Genomic DNA, 16,347 nt, shown 5'->3' with positions numbered 1-16,347 from the left:
GTGTGTGTGTGACACATTAAATCACATAATATGCATAGAGAAAAGTGTATAATTAAGAACGTTTTGTCCGTGCTACCACAAGTATATTGAAATTTTTATAGATAGATTCATTTCTTAATTACAACCTTAATTTTTTTGACATATAAGTATTAAGTTTTTATCCTACGCATCTACATGCATCATACATTAATTTCAAGTCAAACAATTGGTCAGACGTAAAGATAAACGTCATACAAACAATTATATATATGATATATATATATATATATATATATGTTTCAATTTCTCTGCAACAATACTACAATCAAAAACAATTTTGATCAGTGTAAACAATTTATTTTACATAAGATCAATACTCTGACATCAAAAAAGCGATAAGAATGGATAATGTATAGTAATAAATAAAGTATGAAATGTAAATAATGGGTATTTACAAGTATGTAAATGGCAAAAAAGCTATAACAGAGACAAAATAATTGTTTTATTTTTTGTAAATATAATCTCGTATGTATTTGCAATAGATTCTGTCGCTTGTTTGCAAAAATACATCTCACGATAATATTCGTGTTATGTCAAACCTGTACACTTAAAACCTAGAAAACGTACAATCCACAACACGTACCAACATGTAAGATACCAATGTATCTTTCGCAGCAAACATGTGACAGATTCAATGAAAAACACATACTATAATAGTATTCAGCATGAATGCTTATTTTCTATAATAATTTTCCTATATATTTAAAGGGAGCACCATGATAAACATACATGCGGCTCGATATCCCATTTGGAAAATTGATTAAAAATCTCGTGCTTGCTCTCTCAATTAACTTACATTAACATAAATGCATAATTTCAATTCAATACACTGACATCCGCAATTATAATTTTCATTTCTACCAATTTTATGCACGAATCAAAGTTAAACTTCGATTCTAATTAAAAAATATACAAGCAAAAATGTTACACGAGAATATGACAAAATATCACAGTTCCGAGTTTGAAAAATCGCTTTTGAAAATCATGGTTCTCCCTATCCTTCTTTTATTCATATTTCAAGACAGTCATGAACTGTAAGACATCCTAGTTAACAACAATCCTACATTCTACTATGAGATTATCTATTTCAGAAATTGTAACGTTTAATAGTAATACATAGTCATATACAACTTGCTAAGGATGCTGTAAACTGTATACTGGCTGCTAAATGTTCCAAGTGAATACTGTATGTATAATGTATGTAAAAAGTCAGAGGTGATATATAGATTCAGAGCATATGGTGTAAATGTTGGTGAGTTTAATTTTATTGTTTAAAGATTAATTATTGAAGTTTGAAACCGAAATAACGATGCGCAGACTATAATTTATTATTCCACAGAAGAGTGATGTATGAATATTATAATAATTATATAATAAAAAATATCATGTACTATATAATAATTTAATCAAAATATATTAAAAATATTAAATTCTAAGATCATATAAATATATTACTATTTAAAAAATATTAATTATTTTTTTTAAACAATTTTTTAAATAATATCATTTTATAAATATAAAAATATCCATCACTCTTCTAAGATTAACAAAATGAAAATTCAATCGATTTTAGAAAATGATGTATATTGATATTTTCAGTACATATAAAACCGAAGATGGAATGCTGATGTATAAAATTTTATGCATATATTTTTGTTCCTTTCTTATAATTCATATGTTTCTGAGTATTATGATTAATCAAAATGTGATTAGTTATTTTCCCTTTTTTTCATTGCAAAATATAAAAATGAGATTAATATAGCATTTATACACAAAGCTAAATGATAGTATACAGCATTCCTTTCTTCTTTATATTATTCGTTTAAAATGTACAAAATTATTTCTCATTCAATATTCCTAGTATCATTTGTGTTCATTAATCTTTATGTCATTAAAAATAATAAAAATAAATAAGAAATGCTAGTCAAAAATATTTCCAAATGCTATAATTGTACTTTAAGAGTTCTTACTTAAAATTCGTAAAATCAAAATATTCATACGCTATAAAAAATATAAATACTTCCATGAAACTATGGAATATTAAATCGAGAAATTATTTATACTCGTAACCACTAACATGTTATTTACTCGAATAAACGCATCGTAAAACGGCATGACAGTCAAGGCTAAATATTCTGAACATTTCAACAAATTGCACAGTTCAAAGTTAATTGAGATTATCTAATCTCCTTCCATAGTGACATAAATGGTACTTTAAAAAAAAAAGTACCTGCGCAAATTTATTATCTTAATACAATACTTGTGACTAAATATTTACATCAATGCGTTTTACAGCTTCAGTCTATTAAGCTTCTGAATCGCGACAGCCTTTGAACTTTCGCAATATGCGACATTTTATGAAATTATTAAACTAATCATTTTTTCGTAATACCACTTAAATTTCCTACTGAGCAGGTGGTTGTGGCTCGCTAGGCATATTGGGATTTGGATATGGTGATAAAAAGGAATAATTGGGATAAGGAGGTGGTGGATGTGGGAATGGAGGATAATAATTAGGTGGATGCGAAGAAGGGGGTGCATAACCTCTATGTATATAAGGATCTGCTGGTGGAGGAGGACCATGAAACGCTGTATACATACGAGCATATTCCGTGTTGTAACTTGGTCCACCATATGCTGGGTATCCAGGAGCACCTACTTCATAAATTTAATTTCAATACATATTTATTTTATAAATAAAAAAATTGATGAAAAAAAAAATTTTTTTTAACTTACCACCTGGTGGATAAGTTGCTGACGAACCGGGTGTTGGAGGATAATGTTGTGAATATGGATCATACGGTCCTGGTGGATAAGGTCCAGGATAACGACTACTCGTAGGATGACTAAACGCAGTGGGTATATGCGTTTCATCTCTACTAGGAGTAGTAGCTACTGTTGTAGTTACCATTGCTTCTGCACCTTTCGTTTCTGTGGTATTTGCTAATGTTTTGGCAGTAGTATTAGGTACTTGTGAATATGCAGGAGGCACATTCATCATTGTCCTTTCTTCTATAGATTTTCCTAAGTCTGGTTGAGTTTTTGTGGAATCCATTGGTAATCTAGGATTTGCTGTATGAGGTGGAACACCAGGGAAATATGTACCATAAGGAGTAGATAATGATCGTGATCGAGGATCACTATAATCATAATATCGTGGATATTGAGCATAAGGGTAACCTTGTGGAACATTAGGAGGTTCGCTTTGTATAGAAGTTTCACGCATACTTGGCTCTGTTGTTTTCGGAGATGTCATAGTATTTGTTCCAGTACATATAGATGTAGTAGAGGAGCCAATAGTTGAATCTGTTATATCTTTAGGAACTTCTGCACCTCGTAATGTAGATGTTGGTGGTATTTGCATAGTTGATGGTGTAGATTGTTGCGTTAACAACGGTTGTAATGGACCAGAGGGTGTTGATTGTGTTACAACTTGTGGTGATGCTTGAGGTGGTATTTGTGGTCCTTGTGATGATAACTGAGAAGATATCTGTGATGATATCTGTGATGGTAACTGCGGTGGTATCTGAGATAATATTTGTGATTGTACTTGAGATGGTATCTGAGATGATATTGACTGTGATACTTGTACTTGTGGAGATACTTGTGGCGGTATTTGTGATGGTATTTGCGATTGAATTTGAGAGGATACCGGCGATGGATCTTCAATTATAATTTCATCATTAGATGTGTCTCTTTTTTCTTGTTGATTTTGAAAAGTATGTCCATAATTTGTTAATGTATCAGTTGTTTTCATGATTTCTTTTTCAATTGGAGGAGAACATTGTTTATCTATTTTTGATGTTAATTCTGTTTCTTGATCATGTTGCGTTTGAACACCTTGTGCAGTTACAGAATCCGAAGTATATACTTGACTATTTTCCTCAGATGATTTTTGTAGAACAGTATCAGTATCTGAATTGGTTACACGATTATGATTAGGAGGACTATAATCTGTATTCGAACTTACTTCCGCAACCACATCCTCCAATCTGACTTCTTCTACTCTTTGTTCAGTTCTAACTTGACCATCCGAAGAATTTGAATTTTCTCCGAGTGTCGAATGATCTACTGGTTCCTGTTTTACTTTTGGTAATCTTGATAGAGAAACTTGATTAGTTAAATTAACATGACTCATATAAGGTTTAGCAGTTGCTGTAGCAACAGGTTTTGGTCTTTTTGAAGTTTCCTTGTCAGCAAATGGCCTATAATTAGGTCCATTTCCTGGTTTATTAATTGAACGCCCACTTGTTTGATTACTTGAAGATGATTTTGGTATTATGGATATGGCTGAATTATTTCTCAATGGAAATCCAACTTCTGGTTTTGAATTTCTTTGCGTCATTGATGATACGCCTATAAAATATTGCAATAAAAAAAATTTTGTTTCAATTAAAAAATAATTATATGCATAAAATCAAAATTATTAAATTAAAATACCTTTTTTAGGTTCTTCCTCTCGTTTTTGTTGATTCAATTTAAGAGCCGTTCGAATAGCAATAATTTTACCAGATTCTAATTGCATATAAATGCCTTTTGGACTTTTTAGCACCATTACTCGTTGACCAGCTTTCAACACAATACTACCTTTATCAGGCGAATTCGTAGGAATAACAACATCTAACGGTAACGTCATTTCTTGTGCACTCATTCCTTGTCTTTGCCATACTTCTGCTGGTATCCAACGACTTCCTGTCACACTACGCGATCCCAAACCTTCAGCACCACGTTGCTGCATTGGTCTAACCGAAGCAACTGGTTTAGAAGTAGTACTATTATCACCACCTCGAATTGCTCGAATTTGTAATCCACCTGCTATAATAATATAATAGAAGAAATACATATATTTTTATTATAAATTACTATATTTTTTATTACCAAGTTAAATATGTTTTTAATAATTGAATTTTGAAAACAATCGTACCCCGTGTAGCAGTATTTCCAGGAACATAATTATAACTGGGTCTAGAACAATTGGCTGCCATTTTTTCAAGTTCATAGCCACGACGAGCTAATCGTTTTTCAGCTTGACTGAGTTTTTTATCTTTTCTATCGACCAAAAGACTTTCATGATGAAAAGGTTGTTTTGTTAATAATGAAGAATGACGTTCTAATACACGATGCATAACTTCATCAGAATAACTATCTTTTGTTTGAGAAAAATCTTGTACTTGACTATCTTCTTCCCAATCCCAAGATAATGTAGTTGCTTCTTTCAAAGAAAGATGGGCATCTGGATTGCATTGATCGACCACACGATCAGCCATTCCTTGCTTACTAATTTGTCTATCATATATTTTTCTTTCTAAACAATTGTCAGTAACTAAACGATAAACAAAACAAGGTTTCTGTTGTCCATATCTATACACTCTACAAACAGCTTGTGTATCATGACAAGGATTCCAAGAAGCATCAAATACAATAGCACGATTAGCGCCAACAAGATTAATGCCGAGTGAACCAGCACGTGTTGAAACAAGAAACAGATGAATTTTTGGATTATTATTAAATTCATTAATGAGTTTTTCTCTTTCTAAAGCGCTAGTACTACCATCCAAACGATAATAATTTACATTTTTAATCCAAGCATCTGTTTGCCCATCAGGATACTTTAAACTATTTCTAGCTAAAAAATCTTCAATGAGATTCAATGTAAATAGTGACTGAGAAAATGCTAAAACACGATCACCGAGTTTAATTGCTTCTTCCAAAATACAAAAGAAAATTGTCATTTTCGCAGAAGCATCAATCAATCCTGGTACATAACCCTTCATCAATTCTGTTGCCTGCAAATTAGAAGAATTAATTAGCTAATTGTATTTTAATATTATTTATTTTTTCATTTATAATATTTACCCAATCATATGGAATTCCAGGATCTTCTTTTCCTCCTGGAGAACTTTTACTATCTTTTTCTTCATCTTTTGTAAGAACTTCATCATCAGACTTGTCTTCTTTATCTTTATCTAATAAGTCTTCTTTATCTTTTTCCTCTTCTTTTATTAAATCATTTTGATTTAATCGAGGACTATGCAACGTATTAAGACTTTGCACAGATCTAGAAACTGAAGTTTGACAATTTGATTCAGAATTATAGCCTGAATTTGTAGATAGATTATTTTGATGAATTGGTTGACTTTGCACACCAACACTTGATGTCATTTCTTTATTATTTTTGTTTTTTTCAGAAGATCCTGAATTTTGGATATGAGTAGAAGATTGTTGACATTTTGCATCTTCTGTACGTGTATTAGTATCTGAATTATGATTATTACTATAATCGTAAGATTGATTTTGATAATTTTGTGATGGAAAATAATTATTTTGATATCGATTCACATTAGGATTTACATCCCGATAATATGGATCATTACACTGATCAGATTGAAATGGTTGAGAATAATTTCTTTGCCAATAAGAGTCTTCTGAACCTTTCATTTGATTTACTTGATTTTGATGAGCACTATCTGATGAATAATTTGATAAAACAGTATTTTGAGATGATGTTTGATTTACTGAATAATTATTTGTAGGATTTGTAGATGAACCTCCACTTTGACGATCTGTTGAAAATTCATGAGATGTATTAGCTGTTGATGTATAATTTTGAGTTTGTTGTTGATTATCTGATCTGGAATATAATTGATCATTTTGATTTAAAGAAGTTGATGCTTGCTGATTTTGAGAATATGAAAGAGATTGATTTTGAGATTGTGAAATTTGTCCTTGTTGAGAAGTATTGTATCTATGAGTTGAAGCTGGTGGTATTGATGCTGAACCTTGATGATTTGAACCATAAGCATGATTTGTATTTGATGAGCTTCCTGTTTGATTTTGTATATTAGGCGGATAAGGTTGATTTTGTGATGTAGATGAAGATACAAGATGTGAATATCCATGCATAGTATTTTGTGTATTAGCAACTGATCCTTGCTGATCTTGAGAATATCCATGTGTTTGAGTGGGAGCATTTGAAGCTGATTGGCTAGTAGGATATGAAGATGAATTTTGTGGCACATTTATTTGATTCTGAGTTGATGTAGGATATCCACGCATTTGATTTTGTGAAATTGATGCTTGATTTGATGAATTTGTCATATATGGATGAGATTGACTTTGTGGCATAGGAGTTGGAGATTGTTGATTAAAAGTAAGTGATGTTTGTGATGAAGGATTTGAATTTACTTGAGTAGGATAATTGTGGGCTTGATTAGATAATGGTATATTTTGTGATTGTGAACCACCATAAGTATGAGAAGAACTTTGTAAAGGAAGATTCTGATTTTGTTGATTTGGAGAAAAGCCACGATTTTGAGCAGTTGTCGTATTTTGTCCTTGTTGACTTGGAAGATATGCAACATTTGGCGTTTGAGGTGTTGAATTTTGTCCTTGTTGATTTGTATTATATCCTAATGTAGGATTTTGTAATGATTGACTTTCATTTCTTGAATATATAGTATTCGTTTGACTTGTTCCAGAATTGTAATTTTGAGCTTGATTTGATGCATATGGAGAATAATCTGGTAATGGCATATTTGCAGATTGATTTGGCATTTGTGATTGAAAAGAAGATTGATTTGGAACTTGAGAATAATTATTAGATCCTGGATTTAAATTTGATCCATAATTACGTCCATGATCTTGATAAGGATAAGATTGACGTGAATACATTCCAGATACTTCATAATTATTTCCTTGATTCTGATCTGAACGAAATTCTGAATTGGAAGGAGCAGTTGGATATCGTTGAGAATGATTATTTGTAGATTGTTCATTGTTTGGTATATAATTTTGTGATTGATTAGAGTAATTTTGTGATGTATTATATCCTGGAGTTTGTGTATATGTTTGAAATGATTGATTTCCATATCTTTGTGATCCTTGATTATTATAAAATTCATTATATTCTCCATGGCTATTGTCATTTCTATAATATGTATTTTGGTCATTTGATCTATAATTTTGATAACCATGAGGATAAGAATTTTGTGATATAGAATTTGAATATCCTGAATTATTCATTGGCATAGGAGGATAATTGGAATAATTATTCTGTTTTGGAGTAGTATGTGAATTATCATTCTCTACATTTTCAGTATTAGATGATGAAGCATTAGGTTGTACACTAGCTGCTGGTTTGTTTTTTATAGTTGTATTTGTTTTCTTTCCTTTTTTGGTTTCTCCTTTTGATTGCCGAGCTTTTGAACGTTTACCTCCAGGTGTAGATTTTTCACCAATTGTTTCTTCTAAATCTAAATCATCTTCTTCATTTGCTTGTCGTTTACGCAGAAAATGATATAAAATATCAGGATGATTCCAAATTTTACAACATACTGCAAAAGCCTTCAGCGGATTAGGTACTGCACGCGTCTTTACTACTTGATTCATAAAGGTATCATATAATTTACGCTGATGTGATGTCATTCGAACAAGAAGAATATATTCTTCTTTTCGTGGTAAAGAAACTTGTAATACAGAATGAGATCTTCTTTGTACAAAACCTTCTAATAAAGCATGTAATACGTGTGCACGATATCTCATTAAACGTATATCTTGTGGTGTTGAATCAATACATTGACCATTCTGAATTGGTCTTTCAAACATATTACAAAATTCACTTTTAGTTCCCAAATAATTAGGTCTTACAAAGTCAACCATACACCAATATTCTAAAAGATTATTTTGTAATGGATATCCAGTTAATACTATTCTACGTTTTGTGCGCATTTGTTTCAGAGCCATACTAATACTAGCATGGGAATTTTTTATTCTATGGCCTTCATCACATATAACTAAATCAGGACCTGGATTAACTAAAGCTGTATGCATTTCATCTAATAATCCTTTATTTTTATCTTCTTCTTCAACATCAACAGTATCTTTGAAAGGTTGTCCACGTTTTCTTTTTGCTTTGTTTGGCTTTTTTAAAGATAATTGTCTATATAATTCATATCCAATTAATAAAACTCCACCCCCTATTTGCCAATCTTGAATTATTTTAGCTCTTGCCGCCATGGTTTTATGAGAATCATTTAAGATATGCAAACGAAAATGTCGTGGTCTTACTTCCATACCAATAGGAGCATCTACAATAAATGGAGTTTTAATTTTTTCAATTTCTTTTTTCTCTTCGCTTATTGTTTCCTCTTTTGTTGTACAAGTACTTTCCTCTTTTTTAACTGTTTCTTCTGGTTCTTTCTTTACATTAACTTCTGAATTTATAGAAGATAAAGTATTTTTAAAACAATCTTTTCTTGGATCTTGATCTGACTCTTGAGTTGATCGATTTGAATAATTAGAAAAAGAATTAGTAGAATTATCATAATTAGGATACATAGATACAGAATGATGACTTTCTACTCCATGATATAAAGTATTAGGATTTCGAACTTCCATACCTGAATATATGGAAGTTTGTGATCGATTTTCTAAACCAGAATATATGTTATTAGAATTTTGATTTTCCACTCCAAATTTTGTATCTGGCATGTTTGATCTTTGTTGCATGCCATGACAATTTACTTCTGATTTCATTGAATCAAATGTAGACATTGGATTAGCATTTGCATTATATATTGTATTTTGTGAAATATCATTATGATAATTTTCATTTATATGAACTTGCGAATCTGATATATTTTTATTTAACATATTATCTTGTACATAACTAGGTAACATGTTATGCGTTTCATATCCTTGATGAATATATGGATTTTCTGGCATAATATTTATAGATTGAGATGTACTTTCTTGTCCAAAACGATGAGCTGATTCTGTACTAATAGGCCTTGATATATTTGACATACTTGACATGTTTGATATATCACTCTGATTCCCACTTTCATCTTTAACTTCTTGTTTAAGCTCCATAATAGATTCTGATTTGATACATGAACTTTTGCTATGTTTTTCTGAAACATTAGGATCTTCGTATGGCAACCACATATTAAATTCTGTTAACCAATTTTGCAATGTATTAATCGGCATAATACATAAGACTGTTTTAGAAGTAGTACATCGGAAAAAAATATCGCAGAAGCTAGCAACTTGAAGTGTTTTTCCCAAACCCATACTGTGAGCAAGAATACAACCAAAACCAGAGCTAGTTTTAAATCTTTCAATACTTTCAACAATATTATCATAAAGAAAACGAATACCACCAATTTGATGAGGTTTAATAATACGAGCTACCTGTGGAGCTAAAAATACATCAGGCTCTGTTTCAGGATGACCCACATTTATTAACACTCTACCATGTTCATCTGGAATGTTATATCTATCATTAGTATGCATACCAGAATTGGATGGATCATCTTCGTTGTCTGTATCTTCTCCACCACTTGGATCACTTAAAACTATGCAATCATCATCTGAACTTTCGCTAGAACTAGATATTGTAACCACATCTTTGCCTTTAGCTGTTTTTTGAGACTTTGGTCCAGCTGATACTTTTTTAACAGTATGTATTTGTTTTTCACGTAAAGCTTCTTCAGCTTCTATATCCGAGATTTCAGAATCTGAATAATATTCAGATCTATCCATAGGTTCCTTTTTAGGAACTACAGGAGATATGCTTACAGAAGGAGTCATCATTCGAATTCTTTGTTGTAACATATTAGGGCCACTAGGACGATTTGCAACTCGTGAAATTGATGTTTGTGCTCCTTGATAAACACCTCTACCTTTTTGCCATCGAGATCCTTCTATTGATCTTCTTTGTATTTGATTTGTTTGCATACTAGAAGTAGTTTGAGATCCAGTTCCAGATCCAGAATTTACTTTAAGAAGCACTGTATTTGGTAAACGAACTGGAGCAGATGGAGATGATTGCGAAATAGTAGTACCTGCTTGATTCTGTTTACCTTGTAATAGACTAATTACTCTTGTTTGTGTTTTATTATTTTGTCTATTTATTGCTATTTGCCGTTGAACTTCACGAATTATTCTTTGCTGTTCTTGTACTCTGCGAAGACGCTCCATTTCTTGTCTTTGAGCTGATAAAGTAGCTTCATCAAGTTGAGTTTCATCCATAACTTCTCGAATATTTCTTCTCATATTTGCTAATTTCTTTTCTGTTTTTGTTTCACATTCTGATGTAGATCCTTCAGTTCCATCATCTTTTTTCTGCTTCTTTTTAACTGTATCAGAATGTTCTGAATCAGCATGCCTCTTGTTACTTTCTGTACTTTCTTCTTCCATAGAATGACCTTCATGTTTGTCATTTTCATGTCCTATGCTTCCTTCATCATCTGTATCCTTTGAAATTGATTTTCCAAGTAAATCTGCTTCAGATACTTCTTGACCCTCAATTGGGGCTCCTTTTACAGAAGATTTAATTATTAATATGATATTAAATTTAATAATTATTATTATTAATATTAATGAAATATTAATTTAAAGATTATATAATATAATATAAATTTCCATTCAATTAAATAATTAATTAAAAAATAATACAAACCTTCTAATGGTAAAGTATCTAATATATTAACTGGCTCTTCATCATCCTCTTCAACTTGAGAATGATGCCGTTCTGATTCTGCTCGTACACCAATTTGTGAATCAATTGTTTCATCTAAATCCATATCGTCTCCTGATCCTTCTGAACGTATTTCTTCTATTTCCTCTGACTGTAACGTATCATTTTTCTTATCATGTTCTCCATCAGATGTTTCACTACTAGATTCCTCTGAACTTTCATCATTTCCTGTTTGAGACTCTATATTATTCATATTTGTATTTGTTGCAGTTTCAGTTGACATTACTGTTTCATTAGGCTTAGGGCCTGAGCGAGGAGTCACACGTTCTATAGTGACATCCCCAATACGTGTTAAAAAACTGTCCAAACTATTTGACATGATGTGAAAAGTTCATTAAGTCACAATGTATTTAACTAAAATTTTATATGAAATCATGGAATGTCTTGTCACTTTCCTGTATAACACTAACAATTAGTTATTTTCATATCACTTATATTATCTATTCATTTTTTATGCCTGCAATAAGAAATGTATTCCTTCATAAGTTTCATATCAAAAGTAATAATTCGATATATTTATAAATCATTTTAAAAGAATATTGAAAAAAGTTTTAAACTAATGAATAATGTAAAAAATAATATAAATTAAAAACTCATATTACAAAAGTATAAAATAAAAATATTGCACCTTATACTATATATTTTTAATATAAATTAAATATAATAATTTATTAAATTTTCAATTTTAAAATAATAAAATATAATAAAGTAAAATAAATTTGTATATTTATGGAATATATTAGGAATACATTGCTATATTACATATAATTATATTTCAAATAATGCAGATATGCAATGATACATTTATATTTTAAAAATAAAAATAAAGCATATAAACAAAGTTTTTCTTATTACATACAAAGCAATACAAATAAAAATTCAATCAATATTAAAACTGAAATATTTAAATATTAAAACAGAAAATATTATATAAACTATTATATGAATTTGAAATGTTTACATAAAAAATTGCATGCATTGACATATTATAAAGAGATTTAAAAACAAAATATTTCAAAATGATATATAAGCTATGAATTATAAACACTTGCAATTAAGCACACTTGTTGAAAAATCAGTTTAATCACATTCTCGAGCTCACGAATAAATTCTAACAGTAACGATTTGTGCCATACTCTTTAATGAGAGAATTATAGCAGAAGCACAATTTAGTTTGTGACAATGTAATCAAAGAAATCGAAATAAAATATTCATACTGTTCCAAGTAATTTAGATTAGGAGCTGTCAAACAGGGGAAATGAAAGCAACCCAGAATGTTTGTTTTTGCATAAACCGATCCGGTTCGACGACTAACACTAAGAAGTCGCGTTTAACAACCGGTAACGCGAATTTCACACGCATTGAATTCTACTTGTGATCCACAGTTACGACTGCTTAATTAGCCGTTAATTGCGGATTAAAAATAATGACACACACATACACACGTCCGATGGACGCCATAGCGTCGTTGTTCGCCGCTCGACGATCACGGTTCTCCGCAATGTCCGAAGATCAGCGAACAAACCTTGTCACTTGGGTTAATACATGCATCGTTTCTATTCTGACATTTGAATTCTTTTCATCTAAAATGCATGGCGAAACCACGAGGATTTATTGTGTCACCGAAACTTCACTCAAGACTTAAACTCGCACGCGTCGTTCTCAAGCTTTCCGCGGCATTTTTTTTCACATACTTTTTCTAACAAGTAATTTCACTTGGTGGAACGCCATCTTGACTGCGCTATGAAACACATCCGCTGAGCTTTGCGAGGGAACGATATTATAATTTCATTTTGAATTTAAACTTTTTATTTTTTTGTCTACTTTTAATTAAATCTTTCATAAAACAGTAATCTTAATATTTAAAATAATTTTAAAATAAAGAATACTTATTTAAAAACATATAGAAACATTAGTGTGATTAGTCCTGTATTTTATTATTCAGAATTTTATATTTAAAAAAATTATTATTCAGTAAACTTAATAATAATAATAATATATATATTTAAAATTACGATCAATAATTTAGGTTGAATTTACTAATACACAAAAAATTATAATAAAGATTTATTTTTTTCATTATTAATTTACAATAACATAATTTGTATGATAAAAACATTTACTAAAAAATATTACATATTTTTTTCTTACATATGAATAGGTTATTATAATTATATTTTTTAATATTTTTGTTATTTTTTTATAATGATTTGAATAATATAAAAAACTAATATATATAATTATATGAATATCATACAATTAAAATTAATAATCTACGATATCTATATTGTAATAAGACATATATAAAGTTGTATTATTTTGAACTAATAAAATATTAAATTTACAAAATTATAAATATCTTTTCATTAATATATAAAATATATATATATATAGTAAAGTTCTTACTTATGTGTCGTGTACAATTTAATATTCATTATATTATAAAGTGTTTACAATTTAGTAAAACGAAGAAATAAATAAGTCTATTAGTATATAATAATCTAATAATAAATTTGAATCAAACATCAAAACAATAATCTTCAATTTGCACTTTCACATGCATCAATCCAATCATTGTATACATCTAAAGGTTCTGAAAGTAAATTAATTGTTGTTTGAAAATCTTCTAAACAAACTCTACATGTAATTCTTGCTGTGTTTCTTGATTTATCCCTGTAATTAAAAAGAAAAATATTTTAATTTGAGCAATATAAAATTTGGCGGTAAAATTATCATTTAACACTTTAGCTTAACGTACATCTTAACCTCACATGATTTTTCATGATTACAAAATGGACAATTAAATTGCGTGTCTAATGGTTGAATTGCTTTTTTTTTACTTGGTGGTTTTCTTTTACTTTTTCTTCGACCCATTATATAAAAAATATAAAATAAATATTTTTTATTAAATGTTTTTCATATTTAACATACACTGACTTATACTAAGATTATATCAAGTTTTGATATTATTTATGCTATAAAGCCGTCGTGTACAAGCGAATACAAGCTTCAACGTTGACTGAAATTCTCAGTTGCGAGGCAAAAATAATAAAGAGTGGGGGAATTATGGGGGAAACGATGTCCCGTTAAGTGGGAGAAAAAGCTACACAAGTCACGAAGCATAAGTTCGATATTCTTATTTTATATTAACGGAAGTATCATTCTTCTGCAATTCCCCCATTTTGCTATTTTCTTACGTCATTGACAACCATTTTGTCTCGACATTTGTCAACTTTAATGACACTAAACCGTTTAAAGAAAATTACTAAACTTGTATATATGTAGTTATACCATATTTTAAATATGTACTAATACTAACAAAATAATCATATTATAAAAGGTAACCAAATTAATAAATTATTATATATAACAAGTCACACAATTAATATTTCTTATAAAAAATAATATTTAGTTATTATATATGAATAATTAAATATTTTTAATTATTTAAATATATCAAAATACGCGAATAAAATAAGATAAGTTATATACATTTCTATGTAAATTATAATTAATACTACAAAAAATATTTTTATATTAATGAATTATTGATGAAATGTCGAGTACTTTTAATGTGTATCCTTTAAAATATGTAATGATTTTTCATTAATATATGCAATTTATAAAACAAATATAAAAATAACCTTAATATTATATAGAAATTTGATAATACCCTTTCCTTCATCAAGGGAAGCAGAAATTGCTTATCAAGTATTGAGAGTTGATACAGAGCCTTCAAGAAGTAGTATTTCAAAATCTTTGAAATTGGACAATAATTTATTACAAATGTAAATTATATTGTATTTTATATTTATTAATACATATTTAAATATATATGATATATATTTGCACACATTTTAATTTATAATTTTATAATATTTTTTATAGAGAAATTTCTGGAACTGAAGCACGAAAAGTTAGAGTGGCAGTGACATCATTTTTTGATAGTATAATTTTAGTAACAGAAACTATGCAACTTTTTGGTCCACCTGTTTCAAATTATGATTATTATTAAGTAAATATTCATTATTTTTAAAACTATTTTTACATTTTTTTATAAAATGGAACATACTCCAGCTCCATATGGACCAAGATCTGTTTATGGATATGCTTTATACATAAGTTCAAATATGTTATTTCTTTTATTTTTGGTATGGGCTGTAATACCAGACCAAATTTTATACGAGTTAGGATTAACATATTGGCCTTCTAAGTACTGGGCTATAGCAATTCCAATTTGGGCTTTAACTGCCCTTGCAATATTTGCATTTATTATTTATCCAGCTATAAACTTGTCTATGACACCAGATATTAATGATATTGCAACTATTACAGATAAATATTCATGTCCAAAAAAAGAAACTATTCCAGGTGGTATACCACCTGTGTATGATATTCCAATAACAAAAGTTTGTAGGAAATTGTATTTATCAAAAAAAATAATAAATTAACAATAAATGAATATTAAAAATTTTTGTATTTTATTCAAAAATATTAAATACATATAAGACACAAGAAAATATAATAATTTACAAAATATAATTAGATCAATTAGTAAAAATCTTAATATTTTGACAAATACATTAATAATTTTTTAATAATAAATATATTATAATATTAATTTTTTATTTTTTATATATTAATATTTCAGAAATTATTTTGTCATAAGAAATAAGAAACCAATTATATGTATATTTCCTGTATTGCGCAATTTGACAACGTATTTGAGAATGTTATACAATATAAAGTATACGAAAAAATTTTTCATT

At 29.1% G+C, this 16,347-nt stretch overlaps 3 protein-coding genes across 14 annotated transcripts; 1 reads left to right on the top strand and 2 right to left on the bottom strand.

Annotated features, from left to right (window-relative positions):
- Positions 1–1,642: 1,642 nt before the first annotated feature.
- On the bottom strand, positions 1,643–13,388 carry LOC102675128. Of its 11 annotated transcripts, none has more exons than XM_006613437.2 (7): positions 12,631–13,388; positions 11,501–11,973; positions 5,896–11,357; positions 4,964–5,825; positions 4,480–4,851; positions 2,776–4,395; positions 1,643–2,697 (listed from the first exon to the last, which is right to left on the bottom strand). In XM_006613437.2, exons 2-7 carry the CDS (start codon positions 11,895–11,897, stop codon positions 2,444–2,446), a joined length of 8,967 nt encoding a protein of 2,988 aa, XP_006613500.1. In that variant the 5' UTR covers positions 11,898–11,973; positions 12,631–13,388; the 3' UTR covers positions 1,643–2,443. The 11 variants fall into 11 exon arrangements, with proteins under 11 accessions (XP_006613500.1, XP_031365276.1, XP_031365277.1 ...); XM_031509416.1 differs by having other exon boundaries at positions 4,480–4,854; positions 12,631–13,383; XM_031509417.1 differs by having other exon boundaries at positions 4,480–4,854; positions 11,501–11,983; positions 12,796–13,383.
- A 244-nt stretch (positions 13,389–13,632) lies between these two features.
- On the bottom strand, positions 13,633–14,651 carry LOC102675994 (transcription elongation factor 1 homolog). Its single transcript, XM_006613441.2, has 2 exons — positions 14,337–14,651; positions 13,633–14,251 (listed from the first exon to the last, which is right to left on the bottom strand). The coding sequence occupies exons 1-2, from the start codon at positions 14,450–14,452 to the stop codon at positions 14,119–14,121; spliced, it is 249 nt and encodes an 82-aa protein (XP_006613504.1). The 5' UTR covers positions 14,453–14,651; the 3' UTR covers positions 13,633–14,118.
- Positions 14,652–15,032: 381 nt separating this feature from the next.
- Positions 15,033–16,051, top strand: LOC102674914 (phosphatidylinositol N-acetylglucosaminyltransferase subunit P-like). Of its 2 annotated transcripts, none has more exons than XM_031509420.1 (3): positions 15,033–15,154; positions 15,238–15,366; positions 15,467–16,051. In XM_031509420.1, exon 3 carries the CDS (start codon positions 15,640–15,642, stop codon positions 16,027–16,029), a length of 390 nt encoding a protein of 129 aa, XP_031365280.1. In that variant the 5' UTR covers positions 15,033–15,154; positions 15,238–15,366; positions 15,467–15,639; the 3' UTR covers positions 16,030–16,051. The 2 variants fall into 2 exon arrangements, with proteins under 2 accessions (XP_031365280.1, XP_006613494.1); XM_006613431.2 differs by having other exon boundaries at positions 15,467–16,040.
- Positions 16,052–16,347: the final 296 nt, after the last annotated feature.

This window comes from Apis dorsata, unplaced genomic scaffold (genome assembly GCF_000469605.1).
Source record: "Apis dorsata unplaced genomic scaffold, Apis dorsata 1.3 scaffold_149, whole genome shotgun sequence".
Taxonomy (NCBI): Eukaryota; Metazoa; Arthropoda; class Insecta; order Hymenoptera; family Apidae; genus Apis; species Apis dorsata.
The sequence above is the reverse complement of the archived record's forward strand: the minus strand, read 5'-3'. Positions and strand labels throughout refer to the sequence as shown.